This window comes from Apus apus, chromosome 4 (assembly GCF_020740795.1).
Source record: "Apus apus isolate bApuApu2 chromosome 4, bApuApu2.pri.cur, whole genome shotgun sequence".
Taxonomy (NCBI): Eukaryota; Metazoa; Chordata; class Aves; order Apodiformes; family Apodidae; genus Apus; species Apus apus.
This window is the reverse complement of record NC_067285.1, coordinates 22,502,735-22,524,345: the sequence shown is the minus strand read 5'-3', so window position 1 is coordinate 22,524,345 and position 21,611 is coordinate 22,502,735. Positions and strand designations below refer to the sequence as shown.

Sequence of the window (21,611 nt, the reverse complement as noted above, 5' to 3'; positions counted from 1 at the left end):
ATTAGAAGAGTTCATATAAGTATGTGCTTGTGTGCACACATACATGCATACACAGAACTCAGAAGTCCAACACAAGATTTGCACCATCTTGTAACCCAGCAACAGTAACAGAGATTATATTTCTATCACTAAGATACAGCCCAAGCATCATGTCTGTTACTATCATATACCCTCTGATATATACATTAACACTTTATAGGAAAGACATTTCATCCATTAAATATTGACAACTTTGTAATGTATTAAATACATATTTATTCAATATTTTATTAAGACTATTAAAAAAAATAATCTTAGATACTCTTTATTTTCACAAGGTGTAATTATGCCGAGTAACCTACACTTAGGTTTTAATAGCCTAATCCAAAGCCCATCAACATTAATGGGTTTTAGATCAAGCATGTGAGAGCACTGTAACAAACACTGTTTCAGGAAGTAATTCCCATGCAACATCAAACTATGACAAGACACAAGAGGCTAAAAATGGCTCATCATAATTTATTTTATGTTAAAATGTACAGCTTGGGGGGGGAGTTGGTTTTTTGCAGTTTTTTGTTTCTTAGGTGTGTTTTTTGTGTTTGTTTTTTTTTTTTTAAGTGACTGACTAAAAAGATAACAGATAAATACAAGAGTGTCACTGGGTCCTATTTTTACATGTATCAAGCCTCTTCTGTTCGGCCCTTACAGTCACTCTGTACAGGTACAAAGGCTACAAAAAAAGGAAGCAATATAAACAGACACAAATAACTTTTGCCTTTTTACATGCGATCTGTAAGCTTAGTTTGAACTATTCACACACTACCGCTCTATTTTTTCCCTTAAAAAATAACTCCAATATTTTATAAAGATAGAAAAATCTACAGATGGAATGAAAATGTAAAGTTAGAGGCATTTCCATAAAATAGCAACTTTACACCAAATTCACTACTTTTTTTTTTTTTTAATCCTGCCAAGTATTTGGACATATATGAAAATGTTTCAAAACTTGACAAATAAACACTGAAATGATTCAATCAACAAAAAAACCCAAAACATAACAGTATTTATAAAACAGAAAGCTGCCTTTATTCCTACCCCAGCCCCAAAGAAACTGGTCACAAAAATGGAAGAGTCTCAACTTTACACTAAACATACAGCAATAAAACCCTCTGAACTAACCAAAACGTGAATTGCTTTTGCAGCTTTTTTTTTATTTTTTACAAGTTTCATAATTAACAAAAATATAGTTCTGGTTTTTTTACCCCTCAAACTAGGGTAACCTAATCAAGGCAAAAAAATTAAGAAATGGCTTACTGTTAAGCACAACACTTGTACAGTACTACAAAATGCACTGTCACTAACAAAGACATTAGCGGCATGCGGAAGTGTCACTTCAGAAACAAAATAATACAACAAAAGAACTGCTAAAAGGCATTTACATGTGGGGAAAGGAGAGAGAAAAAGCTCACGATCCAGTACTGTCTTGAGAGTTTTGGAGTCTATTTATCCACATTTTTAATGGGAGCAGGCACATGAAACGGCTCTGAACCATCAGCTGCTGTGTAATTGCAGTTCATAGAAAGAGTTCTTCCTTTCCAGAGAACTTCAAGCTCAATGACAAACAAAACAAATGGAAAACCACCTAATTTCCCCCAAAGAAAAGTTAAATCCCACCAAGGAAAAACACCCAAACCAAAACAAAAAAACAAAACAAGAAATAAAGAAACAAAGAAAAAAGGAAAACTTGTATAAGGCTTTCTGCTGCATACAGCTTTTAAATGGTGCCAACAAATGTTTTTGCATTCACACCAATTGCTGGTTTTGAAATCGCACTCTCCAAAAGATATTTGTGCAGATCAATCCAATATGCCAGTTTGGAAGTCTGTCACTCCAAAGGGCCTACCTTCTCATGTAGGATCCATTAAGAGACTGTTTAGACATGCCAGTATTCATGTAGCCATGATGCCCTGGAGGAGTGTACATCATGTTACTATGGGGTGCTGTCTGCATTGGCTGCTGTGCATATGGCTGAGTTCCCATCATCCCCATCTGCATCTGCATAGGGTACTGGGGTGTTTGATTCATATACCCATGATTACTGTGATATCCACTATTCATCATCGGCTGGGACATACTATAACCATTCATAGCATTAAGGGTATTCATATTCATGTTCACTGAATTGACATTATAAGCTGGGGCTGGCATCAAATTTACACTCATGTTCATACCACGCTGCATTGTTAAGGTCCGCGCAGGCCCTTGCATGGCCACAGTCTGTGAAGCACGCCCGTATATTTGTGGCTGATGGGCTGCAGCAGCAGGTGGCAGAGGAGTGGATTTGGTTCTTACAGAGACATGACTTTTGCTGGTCATCTGAGTCTGCAGTCTCTGGGTGTGAGATATTCCAATATTTGATGAAGTCATATTACGCTGCAAAAGGGGAGGTGGCAAATTCATGGGAGGAGGAGTAAGGTTAGGGGGAGGGGTCATGGTAGCCTGTGCTTGGGGTCCTCCAGGAACAGCATGTGGAGACTGAGAAAGCTGAACAAGGCCTGTATTACTTAAAGGGGTGGACAAAGAGGCACTGTTTGCATAGGAGGTTACAGCAGCTGAATGGCTGTAAGGCAAAGAATGATCCATAAGCGTGTTAGTTAACTGTTGCAGTTTGGCAAGGCTGAAAGTGGCAGATGGCTGTGAGTAATGCCCTGTTCCAAATTCACTCTGTCCCATTCTTTCATATAATCCAATGTTGGCATTGCCAGCCTCAGGGATTTCTGTTAACTGCATAGGTGGTGTAAAATTAGTGGTCATGCTGCACTGGGATAACTGTTGGTTGCTGCTTGGAGGCCTTTCAACAACACAAGCTTGGGGAGATTTTACATTACAAGTGGGAGGAGAATTGATGTTTGTTTGTTGCATCATACTGCAGCTTCCATTGATATTAGACATTTGTTGTGTCACTGCACAACTACTCTGTGTTAGGTTACTAGATGTAAGGCTACTGTACGAGCAACTGTTTTGTGAAGAATTGTTTCCACAAATACTACTACCCATTGTAGAATCGTAACTGCTTGGGTTTTCATAGTTTTCTGTTGTGCTCTCAATGCTTCCTAAGTCACTAAACCCACTATCCACAACTTGTTGTGAATGATCAGAGACTGAGGGAACATCCATCATTGGGCTGGTCTCCATATTCTGTAGAGACGGCACAGAAATGGTACTTTGATCCGGGCTGATCTGAGCATAGCTGTTGTCTAAAGGAGCAACATTTGGACTACTAACAGAACGAACTGACTGGCTGGGATGAGAGGGCACAGATGAAACAGGGCTACTGTGGTCAGACTGCTGGCAATCATCCAGTGTGGTTATTTGGGGACTTTGGTCATTACGGGAATAGTTTTGCAAACTTCTACAGGCCTCTTGAGTCTCTGCACAGTCCTGAAACGTATCTTCATGCTCACTTGCTTCTTGGGTTAGAGACTGTACTGCTTGAACTGTCTCTGAATCAATCTCCATGGTCTCAGTACTCTCTCCCTTGAAATCGGAATGTAATTCTTCACCAGCTTTTTGGTCCTGGTTGTTATCTGTATGATCATCATCAGATTCAGGCACTGGGTCTGAATCTGTAGCAAGGCCCTTCTGGTCACTTCCACACTCATCAGCTGCAAGGTTAACACCATAATCCATTGAGTCCTCTTGATTTGAATTACCATTTTGAACATTTACTCCTAAAAAAGATTGCTGTGTTTCCAGCATTTCTTTGAAAGCTTCACCAGGCAATTCCTCTTTCTCCACTTCTGTGGAACCCATGTGACTATCATCTTCATCATCTGCATCATGATCCTCATTGTGAGAAGGTTCTTCATCCTCCTCCTCCTCCTCCTCCTGATCATCCAAATGCACAGACTCCTCTTTTTGCAGAAACACCGCTTGTGCTTTGTCTTTTTCTTGATCTTCTATATTGGTTCCACCTTCTTCCACATTCCTTTCCTCTTCCCCAGCTTTCATCTTATCATTTTCTTGTTTTTCAAAAGGTTCACTGGGTGGATGCAGAGGTTCAGGTTCTACCCCTTTTACCTCATCATCTGGTGGTGGTAATACTTCAACAGGCTCTTTAATTGCTTCCTCTGTTAGAGCAGGAACTGAGCAGGGCTTGTCTTCAAGTACTTCCTTTTGTTCCTCCACCAGCACCTGGTAGTCAGGCTCCATAGGAGTCTCAGGTGGTGTGTACAAATTAAGCTTAAAGCCAGGTTTTCTTTCTTTGCTTTGCCTCCATTTAGACGGACCACGCTTAACTCCTTTGGGCCAACCCTGCTTACTCTTTAAAGGTTCAAGATTGTCTTTAGTGCTTCCTTCCAATACAGCTACATCCTCTGCATTATCTTTGGGAAGCAATAAATAGAGACAAGAAAAAGTCTTAGCTTGAACAAACTAAGCAATATTTTCAAATACAAACCCCAAAGTAATTTATAAATTCAAAATGTATTAAGGAGCTCTGAAACAAGAGTAATAAACAGATCTCAAACCACAACTGAATGACCTATGTACAGCTCCAACACACTTAAACAGATATTTACTTTTTGTTTGGTGGTCTTTCAATAGTGACCATCAGAAACACCATTTAAATACTAGAAGTGTCCCAGAGATTTAAATCACAGGACATACAGACTAAAGCAAAAATATTGTCCAAGTATTTGATTATTAACCTGTGTTTTTAGAATAGAAGTATGCCATAATTTTACACAGACATTGACCTCTTGTAGATATATAGAATACACATACATGAATATATAGACCTGATAACAATAATAAAAGGGGAAACTAAGTTTCCTGTTTGACCACTATGGAGGACAAGTCACAGTAAGCATATAATAACACACTAGTACCAACACTGAAAAAAAAAAAAAGTTTGGTTCATTCTAGAATCTTCTCAGGAGCCGTGTATCATGACACGGCTCACAATACATGACAAAAGCCAAAATACAATTGAAGTTAAACTCAGAGTGTGTCAGAACACAAAATTAATGCATTGACTATCAAAAGCTACAGAAATACATTTACTCCTCTCTCCCCAGATATCACTAACATATACACAAGAAAAAGGGAGAATTCTCAGAATATACCATGCTGCACTTGGGAGTGTTAATAGGTTCCGTGATACTCCTTGACCAAAATCTTTCTCTTACTGTGGTGCTACACCACTCTTACAGTCAATTAACGTGATGACATGGTCCATGGACAAATACAAAGTTATCAGTCTAGTTAAAGCCATGCAAACCTGACCACTGAGACATGGCTGGAACACTCTCAATTTGCTACTATTAGTTTAATTAATTTCTGTTGAGAAGAAGGAAAAAGTTCAAATATTCTAAGGTACCTGGTTTGTAACAGCACCAATATTCCTATGCATGGTTGCTCTAGTCACACAAAAGCTGTTTACAACAGAAATCAGTGCATGATCCCTCAACTGAGGATCATAATGATTGAACACACTAAAATAGCACCCACTGGCTTCATATAGAAAATATGTAGTCCTGAGAATCTGGTCATTCGTTCTGGAATTAAAATTTATAAACCTAATTTGGCAGCCAGGATGTCAGGGGATGAGTATACATTAAAAATAGCTTATTAGTAAAAAAAACCAAAACAAACTAGATTAGCAGGTTTGAAAGAACACAGTTAAAACTACTCCTCTTTTGTGGGGAAAAAAAAATAGGCACCACAGTCCTGGGGACATATTGTGCCCCAGAAACAACAAACATTTAATTGTGCTACCAAAAATGCTGAATAGAAAGATATATGTGTAAATCAAATATTACTTTTTACTTGTATCCTTTACCAAGAATACAAAACCCAATATTAGTGTTCCAGTGATACCTAGGCTCTGTTGATTATGACATGCCCTGTCACAGTGACATAAAAGTTGTTTTTGGCAACTTGACAAGTACTGCAGTGCTTCAGACTGGAAAACATTTATTTTCCGAACACAAAAAACAGATGATGATGATGATAATAATAATAATAGCAGCAGCACAGGGGAAAAAGTAAACACAATAGGAATAAAGCTAAAAAAATCTAAAGCCACCACTGAATTCTAATAAACTATGTGAGATTAATGGTTCCAATAGCACTTCAAAGCAGAAAGCATTATTAAGATCATAAGATTTTAAGACCAAAAAGTCTAAATATATCCAAATTTAATATTTTCAGTTTTATGACAAAAAGAAACACTTTATTTGAAGGCCACCTAACAAATCTGTGAAGATATAACAACATTTTTAACTTACTTGTACAATTGTCATCACTCCTGTAACAACAAGTATCTTTCTCCTCCTTGTTCTGCTCTTCCTCCTCCTTCTCCTGTTTCTGCTGCCCAGGCTGATACTCAAAAGCTTTTCTAATCATAGGCTTCAAGTCATCATCTTCCCCATCCATCTCAGAGGTAGGTTCCAGCTGTGGCATGGGGCGCTCTTCATCTGAGTTATCAAATGGCTCATTCAACACCTCTGTTGTTTCTGAAATTGTCTCTGTTGTAACACTGCTATTAATCCTTCTGCGTTTACGGCCCCTTTTCTTTTTCAGTATGAAAGGTCTCTGAAAAATAATTTCAGAAATGTAACTGTTCCTGCATTGCATTTATTAGCTGCCTCTGGACAGAAATAAATTAATTCTTGTAAACTGAGTTTACAACAAGCTCTGTTCATTTTAAAAAATCCTTACATTTCAATTTACTCAGAATCTAAAAGTAAAATGTCTAAGCAGTTAAAAGAGATTCCTATCTGTACATCCACACAAACTTTCTGTTAGTGACAGTTAAAAGTAGGATTTTCTTCATATTGTAGTGACTTTTTACCTTTTTCTATCAAGTAACATCCATAACAACATTACATAAATTATACTTACACTTTTTTCCTCTGTTGATTTATAATTCCCCAATAACCTTCACAAGTATCAAAGTCTACTCTTCAACATTTCTCATTTCTGCTATTGTAGAAATAGGTATGTATATAGAAAAATAGGCAAAAGCAAAGTAAGTGTGCCTCAAGCTTCACACGGATCTCAACAATACACTCAAAAAATCCTACAGTTGGCTGCTATAAAAACTGTTCAAAAGTTTATTATTCTGCATTCTCACAGATTTATAGTTACTTTTATGTTTGCTCAAATATAAACAAAGGGACACTCCAATTCTCTCTCACCAGTGACACCTAAGTACATATGCTGAGCGCTTTAAAATTTGCAATGCTTAGGTTACAAATTTGAACCATTTTTGAAAAAACAACTATTTGAATAAGAATTACGTAAACACTACAGTAATCAGAATATTGCATTTAAATTCCTTGAAAATAGGGGTTAAAAAACCCAAACCCTTTAGTTTTAACAACATTTGCTTTTGAAAAACAGTATTCCTCTTTAAGGAATTTCTATATTAAAAACAATAAAAAGACAAACCTCACAAGGTGGAGTCCATCTTAAAAAGAAAAATGAACCATTAAAATACTGAATTAATACCAACACCATACAGCAGAGGGCAATCACTAGTTTAAAAATTAACAGGAAATTCTGACTTTTTGTGTCACTGATATTTTACAGTTCTGTGAAAAATCCAAATGATAAAAAACTGGACAGAGGAAAAAACAGAAGACAGGGGTTTTTTAATGCCCAAATAGTACAGAAAGGATTAAACCAGTCTAATAAATACTAATTAAAAAAAAACAAACCAAATTATTATTCCAACAATAATGATTTGATAGAAATCAAGAGATTAATTACTTTAAACCAAACCACTGAGGTAACACACCTTTCTTTTTATGGCCAGTGACTGTGGCTTTGTCAGCCGGGGAGGCGAACTTGGCTGATTCTCATTCCCACCATCCTCCTCACTGCTCTCCTTTGATTGTTCTGTGGATTGCCCGCGTTCCCCCATCACTGCCACACTTTCTGGAGACCGCAAATATTTATTTTTAGATTGTACTTTTGCAGGTGATTGCCTACTATTAGTCCTTGTGGAGAATATTTCTTGCTCTTCCTTTTCCCAGCAGCTAGCTTGTTCCATCAGACGCTCAGCCTGAAGGGTTGAGGTTAAAATAACATGTCACTGAAACAGCATTTACTTAACCATATCCTTTACCTTCACTCAAAGAGTTACAACAAGTCAACCCTGATTAGCACTGATGGCTAAACTAACAACAACATTTCAGCTGAATCATCTAGTAGCTCCTTTGCAACAGTTAGGATAACAAACCAAAGAAGATTGCATTTCATGGGATATTTAGCACTATTAATGATGCAGCGAATTGATTTAAGTCTTTTAGCACTACATTACATGCCCACTGACATGGATCACTTTGAGCAAGTTCATAACACAAAGAATCAATTGACATCGCAGCCCCTGAGCTCTGCACCAAATTTCATCTGATTACATGCTCTTTGACTACCTCAAGAGTGATAAATACAGCTTCATGACAAGGGATTCAAGTTTTCATATTCGTGCCCCCAAAGCTACCATGTCTTGCTGCACAGCTTTCAAAAGTTGTGCATTACAATTTTATCAGTATACTCTCTCATCAAGCAGTGGTCAAAGTTAAAACAGCTCTTATTTAAGACAGTCTAATGCTGAATATTCAGTGATTAAATCCATACGAATGGAAATTAAGAATAAGAAGTTTCAGTTATTACCTCCTTTTCTGCTTCTCTCTCTTCTTCAGAAACTGCAGCATTAGGAACTAACAAAGGAGTCCATCTCAAGCTTTCCGGATCCACTTCATTGATGCGTGGATTTGCTTTCAGTTTCTCCATATGACTTGAAATCAGTTTTTCCCTTCTTATAATTACAAATCTACAAGCCAATAAACAGTAATTTATTTTATGAAGTGATCACCTAAAAAAACCTTCCTACAGTCCAAAACCTTTTGCACAATAATCTGTGAAAATACATGGGTAAACAAATGGATAGAACAAACTACAAGTATCAGCTGATGTACACAGATATTTACACTACTGTTTACTAAGAGGAAGTAAGGAAACAACAGTTTACAAAGTGAAAGCTCAATACTAAACATCACTAGGGTAACAGAGAGGAAAGTAAACGTTTTATAGTTGACTACTTTGAATCCATGCAAAAGGCTTACTGTTGGCACTTCAGTCACTGTCAAAACAATTTCCAATTTTAATAAGACTTATAAGCATAAATAGAAAACACTGGAACACCAAGAGTGATAAAGTCATTAGTATTACAACTGAAGATGGCGTATAACTGGACCAGAAAGCAAGTTAGAAACATATGCTTCATTAGGAAAAAAATGTACCTTCATCCTACGCTGATGCAGCAGAAAATAACTTTACAATTACTATTAAATGAAGTAGCATATCAAAAGTAGGTAAAGACTATCATAATAATAATAGCACAGTATGCTAATATGCTAGCACCTGTTACAAAGAACTATACCATTTTAAAGAACAAAAAATGTGGTTTCTTCAGCAAGGATTTAAAATGCTCTACAAATCAGGTAAGTTAAGTGACAATATTGCTTTTCATTGAGACAGTGCTTTAAAAAAAACACCAAAAACCAGCAAGAGATCCAAGTGAGTCCTTTTCACAGAATTGTAACTAATTTATACTTCACTACATATAAGAAAAATAAACAAAATGTAGGAAATCATAAGCCACCATACCCGATTTCCAAGTTATGTATCTGGTAGGAACTGTGAACATGCAATTTCTTTTCCTGGCTCATGAGCTTCTGGATACCTTTAGCCAGGTCAGTTTATGTCCCTGCCTAATCTCTAATACCTCTGAAAAAAGACTGACTTTGTTAATAAAATATTTTAAATTCCATAGATGAAAAATAAACTGTTTTCTAACTGGGTATCAGTATTCAGGGCCTGTAACAACTTTTGACAGGGCAGAAGCTGCGTGTAAATAATGAATATATATTTGATTCTTCCTTAAAATGCATTTGTCCCATAAGGTTGCCCATAAATAAGCATCCCAGAAAGTTAAGGTTTTGTTGCAATGACAGCAATCCACTTAATACTCTCCTAACACCATCCTGCAAGCTCATGTCCCTTTTGAAGGCTAGCATTCTTACCAGTTCAAAACTTAATAGTTTTGAATACTAGTGCTGGTGCACATGAAACTGTTCCTGATCTTCATGTTATTTTTGGCAACCCACTGTTTGTAAGGCAGTTTTGCTTAATGATAAAGTTTCTATGATTGGAATAGCCAGAAAGAATTAAGAAGCTCTTCAGAAACACAAATACCACTGAAAATAATTTAAGACATTTTATGAAAAAAATAAGCCAAAACTCAAAAATAACCCACCTAAAATCTAAAATATCAATCAAGATGATTAAGAAAGAAGATATTCACAACACAGGAACACATCTTCCTAGTGCAATTTCAACACTGATGGTAACATTAAACAGAAACTTTAAAAAGTAATTTGTATTCCCAGTACCTCAGACAAAAGGACTTAGTGTAGAGCTGATCTGATCCCATGGCTTGTGTGAACTGTGTAATAATGAATGAAAAAGGAGGCATGGAGAGAGAGACTGCCACCCACAAACCTGAATTTTTCCCCTTGCTGGCATCCAAAGTAAGATATTTGCAAGCAAGAGTTGGGAATTGCACTTACAAAAGATTACAGTGAATGAAACAAGAAAATCCTTCAAGCTGGCCACAAAATTCCAATAATCATCAAGGTGAAAGAGGATATAAACAAAACACTCTGTTTAGCGAGAAAAACTCTTTAGGTAAGACCTCTTTAACAAGACCCAGCTGTACTGACTTCTTCAGTAAGATAGTTATAATTAATTTTCAAGTCAAAATTTTACATGGACAGTTTTCACATCAACTATTTTGTAAGCAGGGAAAGTAAATGCTTATTCTCAGTCTTTTTAAACTTTTGACAAGATTACTGACCTATCTTCTCTTTTATCTATCATGCTATGTTGCTGCAGGGTTGTGGCAATATCATGTGGACACATTCCAGTAGCTCGACTCATTCCTTTGATGCTGATTTGTTTTTCATGGTGGCAATCAAGATATTCTAATATGACACTTTTCCAGTAAGCCAAGTATGAGAGACGACCCAGATCAGACAATGGCTTTTCAGGGGATCCTGCTTGACCCTCTCTTCTGGAAAGTAAATAGCCTAGAAGGAAAAAAAACAGAATACCATAATGAGATAACAAAACTAAAGAATTTTAACTACCCTTAAGAAAGCTGGTATTAACAGATACATCAGCATAACTGGCTACATTATTGGTAACTCTTGCAATTAAAACAATCCTATCAATGAAGAGATTGGTTTTCATAATTTTAGTAACACAGAAAAAGAATAAATGCTTGTAAGAGACTCAGATCTTATGTTATTAGAATAAAACACCACACCTCTCTTTTAATCATAAGGAGGAAAGAAAAAGGCAACACATTTCAGAAAAGGTCTCATGAAACATTACCTCATTTAGAACTAGAAATATCTCTTTTGAGGAACTTTTACACCTGAGTTACATCACTGAAGCCAAGAACTTTCAGAAGAATCTCAAGAGGAAGTGTCATGGGTAGCATCAGTTAAAGTCAGTTTCCTGCAAGAACCTCCAAGTGACATAAGTTTTTGATTAAACAGTTAGTTGTATTTCAGAGGCAACATCTAACTCACAAGTTGAATTACTAGGAGAATTTCTTAGGAGAAATAATTTAAAAATATTCTCCCTTAATTCACATGTCAGAACATTCATGTAATCCAAGTTCCTAGTCTTTAAGACAGTAACCAATCAGCTAGTATACAACACACCAACTTAATTTTATATTCTATGTATGTTTTGAGTCCCTGTTAATTCTATGTATGTTGTGAGTCCTTGTTAGCTCTCTTCAGCTTTAAAAAGCTTTTGCAATTTAAAGTAGAACACATCTGCTTGGAGGTAACAGAAGTAGTCTGGTATCTGCCACTGTTAAAACTAATTGAGGAGAAAGAACCAACATAAGCAATTAAATACATCCTTTCACAGTAATTCATCCCTCCATGACACATATTCTGCACTGTGCTTTTACAAACACTACCAAAATATTGGCCTTAAACACCAGGCTTACAAAATGCTTATTCCACCATAAGCATGGACATCATGCTTATGGAATTACATTACTCAAAGTCATTTGGAGTCCACCAACATATACGATTCTTTTGCCTTCCAATGTTCTTAAATACTTGGGAAAAAAAACAGTTGGAATCCCCCCTTTTCCTTTTCAAAGATTGCTTTAAAACGTATTTAGCACAGCCACATCACATTTGCTAAACAAATCCTCCTGACTTCCTCACAAAGTTTCAGCTCATCAAGTTAGTTATTAAGTAAAAACATTATTAACATCCAGCTTTGAGTGAAGCAATTGCTGTTTCCTTAATTTTGCTGTATGGTCTACTATGTATTTTCTTTTTATATACTTATATATATACACACACACACAAATAAAACCATTAAATGCATACATACATACATGTTTATGTACTTGGCCTGAAACACAGGTTTTCCTTTTTTCAGGACAATAGAAAAGGTCCACAACAGTATTTGAAAAATAAATATGCACTGATCATCATATGCTGAACCTCCAGTTTGCACAAAAATCTTTACACAGAAAAGCAGAAATTCTACTACATTCCAAGTGATCAATAACAACACAGATAATGAAATAAGCAGTGTACCCTTCATATCTATTAGCATGATTTATGATAAAATGCTAGAACATCAAGAGAAATACTATCCCACATCTGCCGTCTTCTACATAATATGTAGGTGCATCTACATGAAGCCTGCCTACATCTGCATGGTACCATTGAAAACTGAGCAAGTAAATTAATACCATTTTACAGAAGAAACACTACCTGAAAACTGAAGAAAAAGAAGGTGTTTTAACATTTGAAGTTGCAGCATATTAGGGTTTTTTTATAAGTACTACCTGTAACTGTTGTTGACAGGAAAAGCCAAATTCACATTTAAAACCAAATTGCATCCTGAATAGTTTGAAGGTAAACAGTTGTTTTAGTTCCAATTGCACAAAAGGAGACCTACAACATATAGCCTGTTCTGCATAACTTTAGACAAAGCTTCACTTGTACCAAGAAGGAATTTCGGATCAGCTTGTTTACAACATATACAGACAAGTTTCATACTAAGACATCATTACATATAGAAAAACATGCAAAACTGCAGCAGTACAAATAGTGACAGAAGGCTCAACACAGGAAAAAGACAGGGAGAATAACCTAGATTTTTTTTTTTTTAATAGTCCACAAGGAGAATTTACAGCTGCTTCAAGTGACTTTACAGCTTAATTTACCAACTTCACATTCAAGAAAACTTGGACATTAATAGAAAGTGCTTGTAAGCTGTTTGCATGAACTGGATTTCTTTCTTGTATTTTACTATACCTCAAAATTATTTTGACATGAACTTTCATTCTCTGCTTCCATTTTACTCATACATAACAGCACTGTAGCTATACTTTGTTTGTAAACATTTTATGAGGCTTAAGAAACAAACACTACCAAGAGTCTGGAATCATTAGTTGCACAACCACGAGCAGCTTTAAAGTTTTACTAGTATATCCTTGCTCATCAGATCCTTCCAGCTACTGAGGACTTTGAGCTAGTTCTTAATTTTCATGTATTTTTATTTTACACCAAAGCAATGTAACTTCACCTGCATGGCAACAACATCTGTTGGTACTCTTCTACTCGCACTCTACAGTATAATCCGTTATCCAACATACTCACATTCTATAGGATCAAATATATATCAGAGGTAACAGTCTCAGTTACATGTAGTGAGCACTGAATGGGAAGTTTCTGTTAACAGATTCTGTGATTTGAATGACATCTATTAAATTAAACTTACCAAAGAGACGCCAAATAATTGATCTAAGTTGCAGGTAAATAAAAAACACTGATCTTGGTAGCTCGTGTATCTATCCTGAAGCATCTGAAATGAGTACAATATGCCCCTGTTAAACAGATACCCCCAGTGTCATTGTGTCTACCTAATCTTAATAATGGATAGCCTCAACGTAGAAACCTGAAAGCAATTCCTTAACTATAACCCCTGATACGATACTATGAACAGCAGCAACATTCAGAGGACAAAATACATCTCCTCCCCACCCACCCCCCATGAGTAAACAAGTCAGATTGTATGTTACACAAAAACCACACCTAAGAAGTAAAAAGGTTTGTCTATTTTCTGGGCATACTAGTGATAGCATCACAAAATTAAACAGCCAAAATACCACCAATGATTTTTATTTCTTGCCTTATCACCAGCCCTCATAGTGAAGCAACAGGCCACGTGTGATTTACAGTCTTAGATTTTTGTCATGCAAATCTCCCCAGAGCCCCTAAGGTTTTATCTAATTCAAAATTTAAAACAATTAGAAGAAATTCAATGTAAGAACAGGAAAGTTAGTATAAGATAGATGTATTTTAGGCCTTCAACACAAGTTGAGGAGATAAGCAGGCATTAAAACATACATTTGAAGAAATAACTTCAGCAGTATGTTGTCATTGCCATCTACAGCATTCCTAGTATGTAAGTCTCCTGAAATAGCTACAGCAGAGTCCACAACCCACTGAGATGAAAACAGTAACTTTAATACATCTATTTCAGTCTCCAGAATCTTTCAGCAAGTTATCTTCTGATTCTGTTGTGCTCAGTTCTCTCTTACAACAAATTAAACAGCATGAGATCAGAGATCAGAGATCCAGCTTGGTAGTACCCTGTGCTGACAGTATCCAACAGGAAATCCAAGAGACTGACTACAACAGGCTGCCATCTTGGGAAACTCACATGCAAACAGAGTTAATCTGGCTCTGTCAAAACAGACAGAACCTGCCCAGATGTGCATCATCCCCACACTTTTTGGCATGTTCTAAGAACTTGGCAAGGTTTGTAAAGTATTTAAAAGCTGTTTTTTGCAAGCAGCAGAAAGTCACTTACTGCATTTACCTGTGTTCACTAGTTAGTGTAAGTATTCTTTGTCATGCCCACTAATATGCCTGCTACTGACGTAAGAGGTGAACTGACTTGTATCTGCCTTGCTCTCTCCTGAAAATCTTTCAGAAATTGGTATATCATCCCCCTTTCAGTCCCACGGCACAAAACCAGTTTTATTCATACTTCAATTTACAACTACCATAAGCAGTTAATTGCTTCACTAAGTCTCTTTTATCTCCAAATCCCCAAGACACATGCTTCCTTCCCCATCACATACACTTCCAAGCTTCACTACCTTTGCTTTCTACTTCTAAGCAGACATCGCTCCACAGTTTTAAATAAGGCAGATGTAATTTAGTTTGAGACAGCTGAACTTAATTTTATTATTTATCACAAAAATACACACTTGTCCCTTTGCCTTTTACACAGTAATGAAGGCAGGCTAGCCCTCAATTTTGTAAGACAGAGATGCAGATTACTTAAGAAGCCAATGGCACAGGAAGAAGCAGCAAACAAAGACAATAAATAATTGAACTGATATACTGAGAAAAGACCAAGTGAACAAACAAAAACTGACAGAAGTCAAATGAAGCTTGAAGACATTATTTAAGGACTCTTGTACAATCTGTGTGCTCTCTATACATGTTATATGCTACAGTAATGAAAACAATCATTTAAGTTCTGATAAACAGTCAAAGAAAAGAGATTTAGCTAAAAAAATTGTTTCTCTGGGTGTGTTTAGGACTGACCACAATCAAAATAAAGTCATTAGGTTTTCAATAAGCTAAAATTTAACTTTATGTAAGAAAAACACAAAACAAAAAACCCCAGTCTTGTTCTCCTTTCCCTCCAGCCCATCTGTGACGTGGATGTACATTTATACTTGTTTGTGCATATACAAGAGAGCATGGCTACACTGTGACTCAGTTACACACAGAAATAGTTAAACTGTGGCATACATATTGCACAGGATGGAATGAACACTTCTGGTTTCCTAGTCACCTGAGAAGCAAGAGAACTTACCTAATATGAAGGTTTTGAACAAGTATTTTTGATGTAATTATATTTACTTCTATTAAAACATTTATATCCTGGAAGAATCCTAGAAATGCTGTATTTTTATTCTAAATACAAAGATTACTTGTTTAGCTTGAGTAAGCAAGAGTCAGTTGGTTAGCATCCACACCTTGGAAAATAAAGACCTGTGGTACTAAGAAGGCAAAATAGAGGGCTAGATTTCACTTGTTAAGTAAGTATAGTTGTCCTCTTTTTATGAAAGTAACACACGACCTCTTGCAATTTCCAGTGGGCAATACAATTTTACATATTTTATTGAAAATAAATGCCACCAGCTGAATCTCTAGTATAATTCCTGTGTTCTACTATCCACATGCTCCCTCAACAAAGGGTCTGACAGATCAGCCTCACTACTCACAATAGACACTGAGCCACATGCAATGCACATTGCTGATACAACACAATTCCCCCTCACCCTGAACTTCACTGCTTACAGGTAGGCAGGTTGAAAACAGTCAGAAAAAGAGGTGTGTCACTCTTGTGAGGACCTTATATCATATGTTTGACTATAGTTCTGAAAACATCTTGCACCACATTGCATCATATTGCAATGCATTGCATCATCTTCAGCAGAAACCCACAGAATCAGCAACAATGTGCCTGAAAGGCAAATAAGAGTCTTCATCTTGGATCATCCTAGCTGTTTCAGAGAACCTAACTCTTCACTCAAATGTTGTAATTCAAACTTAGATGTTCACTTTTTAAAAATAATCTGCGAATTAGACTGACCAGAAAAGCTGCAGTCACAGGCAGTATCTCTCAAAACCAGAACCACACTGGTGGTAGTTTAATGCAAGGAAAGAAACAGAGCTTTGCTTCACTGCAAACACTCATTACAGATAAACATTGATATCCTGTTTCTACCTCCACATCCACAGATTAATAAACATAGCACACAAAGCTCTCGAATAGGAGCAGCTCTTACAGAGCACAAGAACAGTACAAAAAATGCAACGTAGCAGAGGTTCCTAGGTTAGACTAACACCTAGGAGTCTTCCAGTAGTAATCCTGCCACTATAACCTATTCGAGTTTGAATAGCAGTGTATTTGAAAATCTTTATTCTCTTCAGTAAGTTTTCATCAAAACAGCTTCTTTTCATGCTTTTTAGGCTATCACCTTCCATGCTTCCTAGTAAAATGTTTGATCATCATCAGGGTAACTTTCTTCAAAGCGGGAAATTGCTATTGTGAATTGTTAATACATTGACATGGAAGAATAACTCTTCACCTTTTAAAGTACAAAGGATCAAAATTTAAGAGAAGCATCAGTGCAAAAACATTAATTTATTGTTTATGTATTAAAAATACCACAAAGTAGACAACACTATATTATCATATCTGGATAATATTCCAAGCATTTTTTTAACCAAGAAAGTCAGATGGTATTCCTTTAATAGCTAATAACTGAAAATCAGGGTGTGGAATAAACCATATGAAGAACTAAAGTTCTATTAACCTTGGCTTCCAAAATTATGTCTCTTTTGCCACTGTAATTCAATGCACAGCAAAACACAAAAGCAAACTTAAATGGCTCCAAATATGCTCAAGCCTTGACTACATAGAAAGCCCATTTTAAAAACAGGTTTCAACTCATAAACAGAAATGACATAGCTTAGGACAACTGTCAGGCTGTCAACTCTCACAGAGCCATTGAACAGCTGCTGAGCTGCTACAGCACACAGCGTATCACAATAAGGTACACTGTCACCAGCTTCAGTCTGCCTATGAGACATGTCATCTGTATGTATTGGTCTTCAGCACTTGAGTTATAAATGGCTTAACTGCCTGTGAATCAAGGACAAGATAGACAACAAAGACAGAAGCACTGCTGCCATTCTAAGAGATGCTTGCTCTCCAGCAGTGCACTAAGACCACTGCAATCAAATTAATTTGAACAGCTACACAAAATTGCTGCCAATGCACAACTAAACTCCATTTTATCTTTTTGAACCTTTTCAGCTATACTACCAATAGCAATATATCACTGATCCTACAAACAGGCTTGAAAAAAACTGCTAGCATTAAATACCACATGATCAAATCCAGTTCAAAATACACTTGTGCAACAGTCCTTAAATGACAGCTTCCTGATAGTACTTTACTTCCAGACATCCTTTAGTTTACTTCCAAAGTAAGTTGTCCTACCATGAGCTAATCCAATGCTAACAGCAGAAGTTTCAGAAGACAACAGATGTAGAAACACCTGTAGATAGTATTTAAACAGATTAAGAAGCACTTTAGTATGTTATGTGACATATGCCAAGTTAAATGCTATCATCTATGTAATATCATGATGATTTGAATAAATTTATTTTACGTACTGCTGTAGTTGTCCACTCTTTTGTCTTTTTTGAAGATGCATGTAACATTTGCCACCTTTCAGTTACTGAGGATGTTCATTCTCCAGTTGCCACGACTTCAGAAAAACGATAGGGAGAGATGTTGCAATCATGTCAGTCAGTTCCCTTGGGTAAATGTCACCTGGCCCTATGAATCTGTGTATATCCATTTTACTTTAGTACTCTGTAACTCTATCTTCCTCTACCATGGATGGTATCTCTCTCTGCCCCTTAAATTCTGCCAGACAGAGAACAGTCCCTGTGAGTGAAAGCCAAAGCAAAGAAAGTACTGATTACCTCAGATACCTTCCACCATCTCCACCACACTCGCCTGTTGTCACACAATGCCTACTCCATTCAGCAGCAGGGCCATGTTCTGCTTACTTTTCCTTTAGCTGTCCACATACTTGTAAGAGCTCTCCTATTGCTCTCTCCATTCCTCAGTTTCAACTCCAACCAAGCTTTGGCTGAATTCCATTCCTGCACATGTAAGCAGTACCAGTACTTGTGGTAGACTTCATTTTTCACTCGAGTCAGGAGCATTTCCTTGCAACCTAGCAGACTTACCATCACAACTGCTGTTTCCATGAACATTAGAATGAGTAATTCTTGTAGTTCGAGGAAAGTGTCTCTGGAAATCAACGTGTCCTGTGCTTCTTTGCTCCTTCATAGTAGCCTCTTACAGAAGACCACTTACCAGTTCTCTAAACAATGTAAAATCCTGGACCTTAGTCTGCTAGTTGCCCTCCTCACTTTCCTCAGGATCTGAACCGCTATAGTCTGGGCTGCCACTGACTATTACTTCCCTGATCAATTCCTCTTTATTTGCAAGTAGCAGATTCAGCAAAGGATTTGCCCTGGCTGGTCCTTCCAAAAGCTCTGTCAAAATATCGTCACAAACATCCTGCAGACATCTGCTGAATTGCTTGTATCATCCTATGCTGTCCTTCCAGCAGAGAATTTCAAATAGTCCTTGAGAATAAGGGCCTTCCACCTGCAGATGTCAACCAGTTGCTTAGAAGGTTTATCATCTTCCTTTTTTGATCAGGCTGTCTGCAACAAATGCCCAGCACAGTATGAATTATTGCTGCCCTATCTGCTGACTCTGAGGCATATGGACTTGACAAGTCTATCATCTATCCCATAGCAGAGCTCTGTGCTTTCAAGTCATTCCTTGTGTAGAACACAACCTTCTCTCCTTGTCTTCTCTGGCTGTCCTTCCCAAAGAGACCATTATCCATCTATTGCAGCAGTCATGTCTTCTGAGCTACCCCATTGCATCTCTAACTCCAATGAGGTTAACAGCCCTATAACAAAGCACAGTCTTTTAAATCTTCCTTTTATCCTCAGGACTTGAGAAACTGGAGTAATAGGATCTCAAACACAGTTCAAGAGGGCCAGTGTGGTAATTCCAACTGGTGTCTGTGACACATAACCATCTTAGTTATGTCAACTCCAAACAGCTCTGTGGACTCTCAGGAGACCCCATTCTGGGCCAGCTGTTTCATTAAACTGTCAGGTTTGCACGTCTTATGCTTGAAGTTGTGCCACTAGAAGTTTAGACTAGGATATAAGTAAGAATTTCTTTACCAAAAGAGTAGCAGGCACTGGAACAGGCTGCTGAGAGAGGTGGTAGAGTCACCATCCCTGGAAGTATTCAAGAAACATGTAAATGTGACACTTCAGGGCATGGTCTAGTGGGCATGGTAGGTTTTTTGCAGTTGCGTGGTGGTGTTGGTTTTGTGGAGTGTGGTTGTGATTTTGTGAGGATTGTATTTGTTGTTGTTTTTTTTTTTCCTTTTTCTTTTATTTTTTTGTAATTTTCCCTGGGCAAACAGTTAGATTCTGTGATCTTAGAGGTCTTTTCCAACCATGATAATTCTGTGATTCTGTCTTGCACCAGGTCATTGGTGCCATCCATGTGTCTGTTAAATAAGAAGCTGGACAAAAGTCTACTTTGCGACTTCCTACTTGACAAGTAACTTCACCTTCTGTCTTTGGGCTCCCAAACGTATTTTAATCACCTTCTGAACTAAGAATTCATCGACACGCTCCCTTCTTTTATGCTGTGCTCCAAAATGCTCATGCTGAATTAGGAACCAGCTTAGTTGTACACAGATGTATTTCTCCATAACCAGTATCACATAGCTCTAAAATGCAGTATCTTGTCCCATTTCCTACAGTTTAGTCTGAACATTGCTCAGTAGAAGAAAGTAATGCAAATATTCTCTCATATTTTACAGTGCACTGAGTTTACAGCAAAGGTCACTGCATTTGTTTTTCTACAATTTTGAAAAACTGAAAAAATATTAACATTGTAAATGAGTTTCTGCTTATTTTAAACAGTATTTTCCTATTAGAAAGTATTATATCTAGCATGAATATGCACTCTGACCTCACAGCTGACATATGACAAAGTCACAGGCATTTCAACTAATTGCTCAGTCTGGAGCAATTACATGATAAACAGGAACATTTGGACCTCAAATGCACAGTGCACCTCTGCTCCAGCTGTACAGATTAACTTCATTGCAAATTCGAGCAACAATAAATGCAATTAAGCATTTGGACCATATAATTTATCCATCCCATTATGTTATGCACTTAAGCAGTCAACAATTAAGTCCATTGATCTGACGTATCTGCCAGTGAAGCAAGATCAAAAACATCACCATTGACCAGAGCTGCTGGATGGTAGTAAAGGGATAGGAACAGCGTACTGATGTCATAAAAATGGAAAGTCAAAGAGGAACAGGTTGCTTGAATCATAAGAACAGATTTTTAGTCTACTGATCTTTCCCCAGTTTTAGAGTAAATGTAGCCTTCACAGCAGAAGTCCATTTAGAGACATACACACTACATCAGCAAATGAGAAATTAGTGCTATGCTAGAATTCTGGACTTCAGGTTGATTTATAAGACTAACAGCTTTTCCTCATGCACTATGTAACAAATATCAGTTTCAGGTTCATAGTTATACATGCACATCACAATCACACACATGTATTTACATATGCTTCCACACACAGCAAAAGTATCAGCACCACTGAAGGAATTCTCATACAGAAGAAATAAGTTACTTGTGAAAGCCTCCCAGATACCCACTTGAAAGATGCCACTGCACTGCTGAAAACCCCGAAGAGAGTCGAAACAAAAAAATCAAACTACTGCCAGAGGTTGGAAACAGCTTGAGATCTACTTCTCAGGAGGCCCCTATTAATAAAATGGA

The 21,611-nt window shown here is 37.1% G+C and overlaps 1 protein-coding gene across 8 annotated transcripts in view; it reads right to left on the bottom strand.

The window, feature by feature from the left end:
• Positions 1–288: 288 nt before the first annotated feature.
• KAT6B (lysine acetyltransferase 6B) overlaps positions 289–21,611 on the bottom strand; it is a 106,356-nt gene continuing 85,033 nt past the window's right edge. For all 8 annotated transcript variants that reach the window (XM_051616377.1, XM_051616376.1, XM_051616378.1 and 5 more), the window contains exons 13-17: positions 10,907–11,138; positions 8,662–8,821; positions 7,784–8,050; positions 6,270–6,576; positions 289–4,364 (exon numbers count right to left, since the gene is read on the bottom strand). In XM_051616377.1, the coding sequence (XP_051472337.1) occupies positions 1,879–4,364; positions 6,270–6,576; positions 7,784–8,050; positions 8,662–8,821; positions 10,907–11,138 (3,452 nt within the window). In that variant the 3' untranslated portion in view covers positions 289–1,878. The remainder of the gene's footprint in view (positions 4,365–6,269; positions 6,577–7,783; positions 8,051–8,661; positions 8,822–10,906; positions 11,139–21,611) is intronic.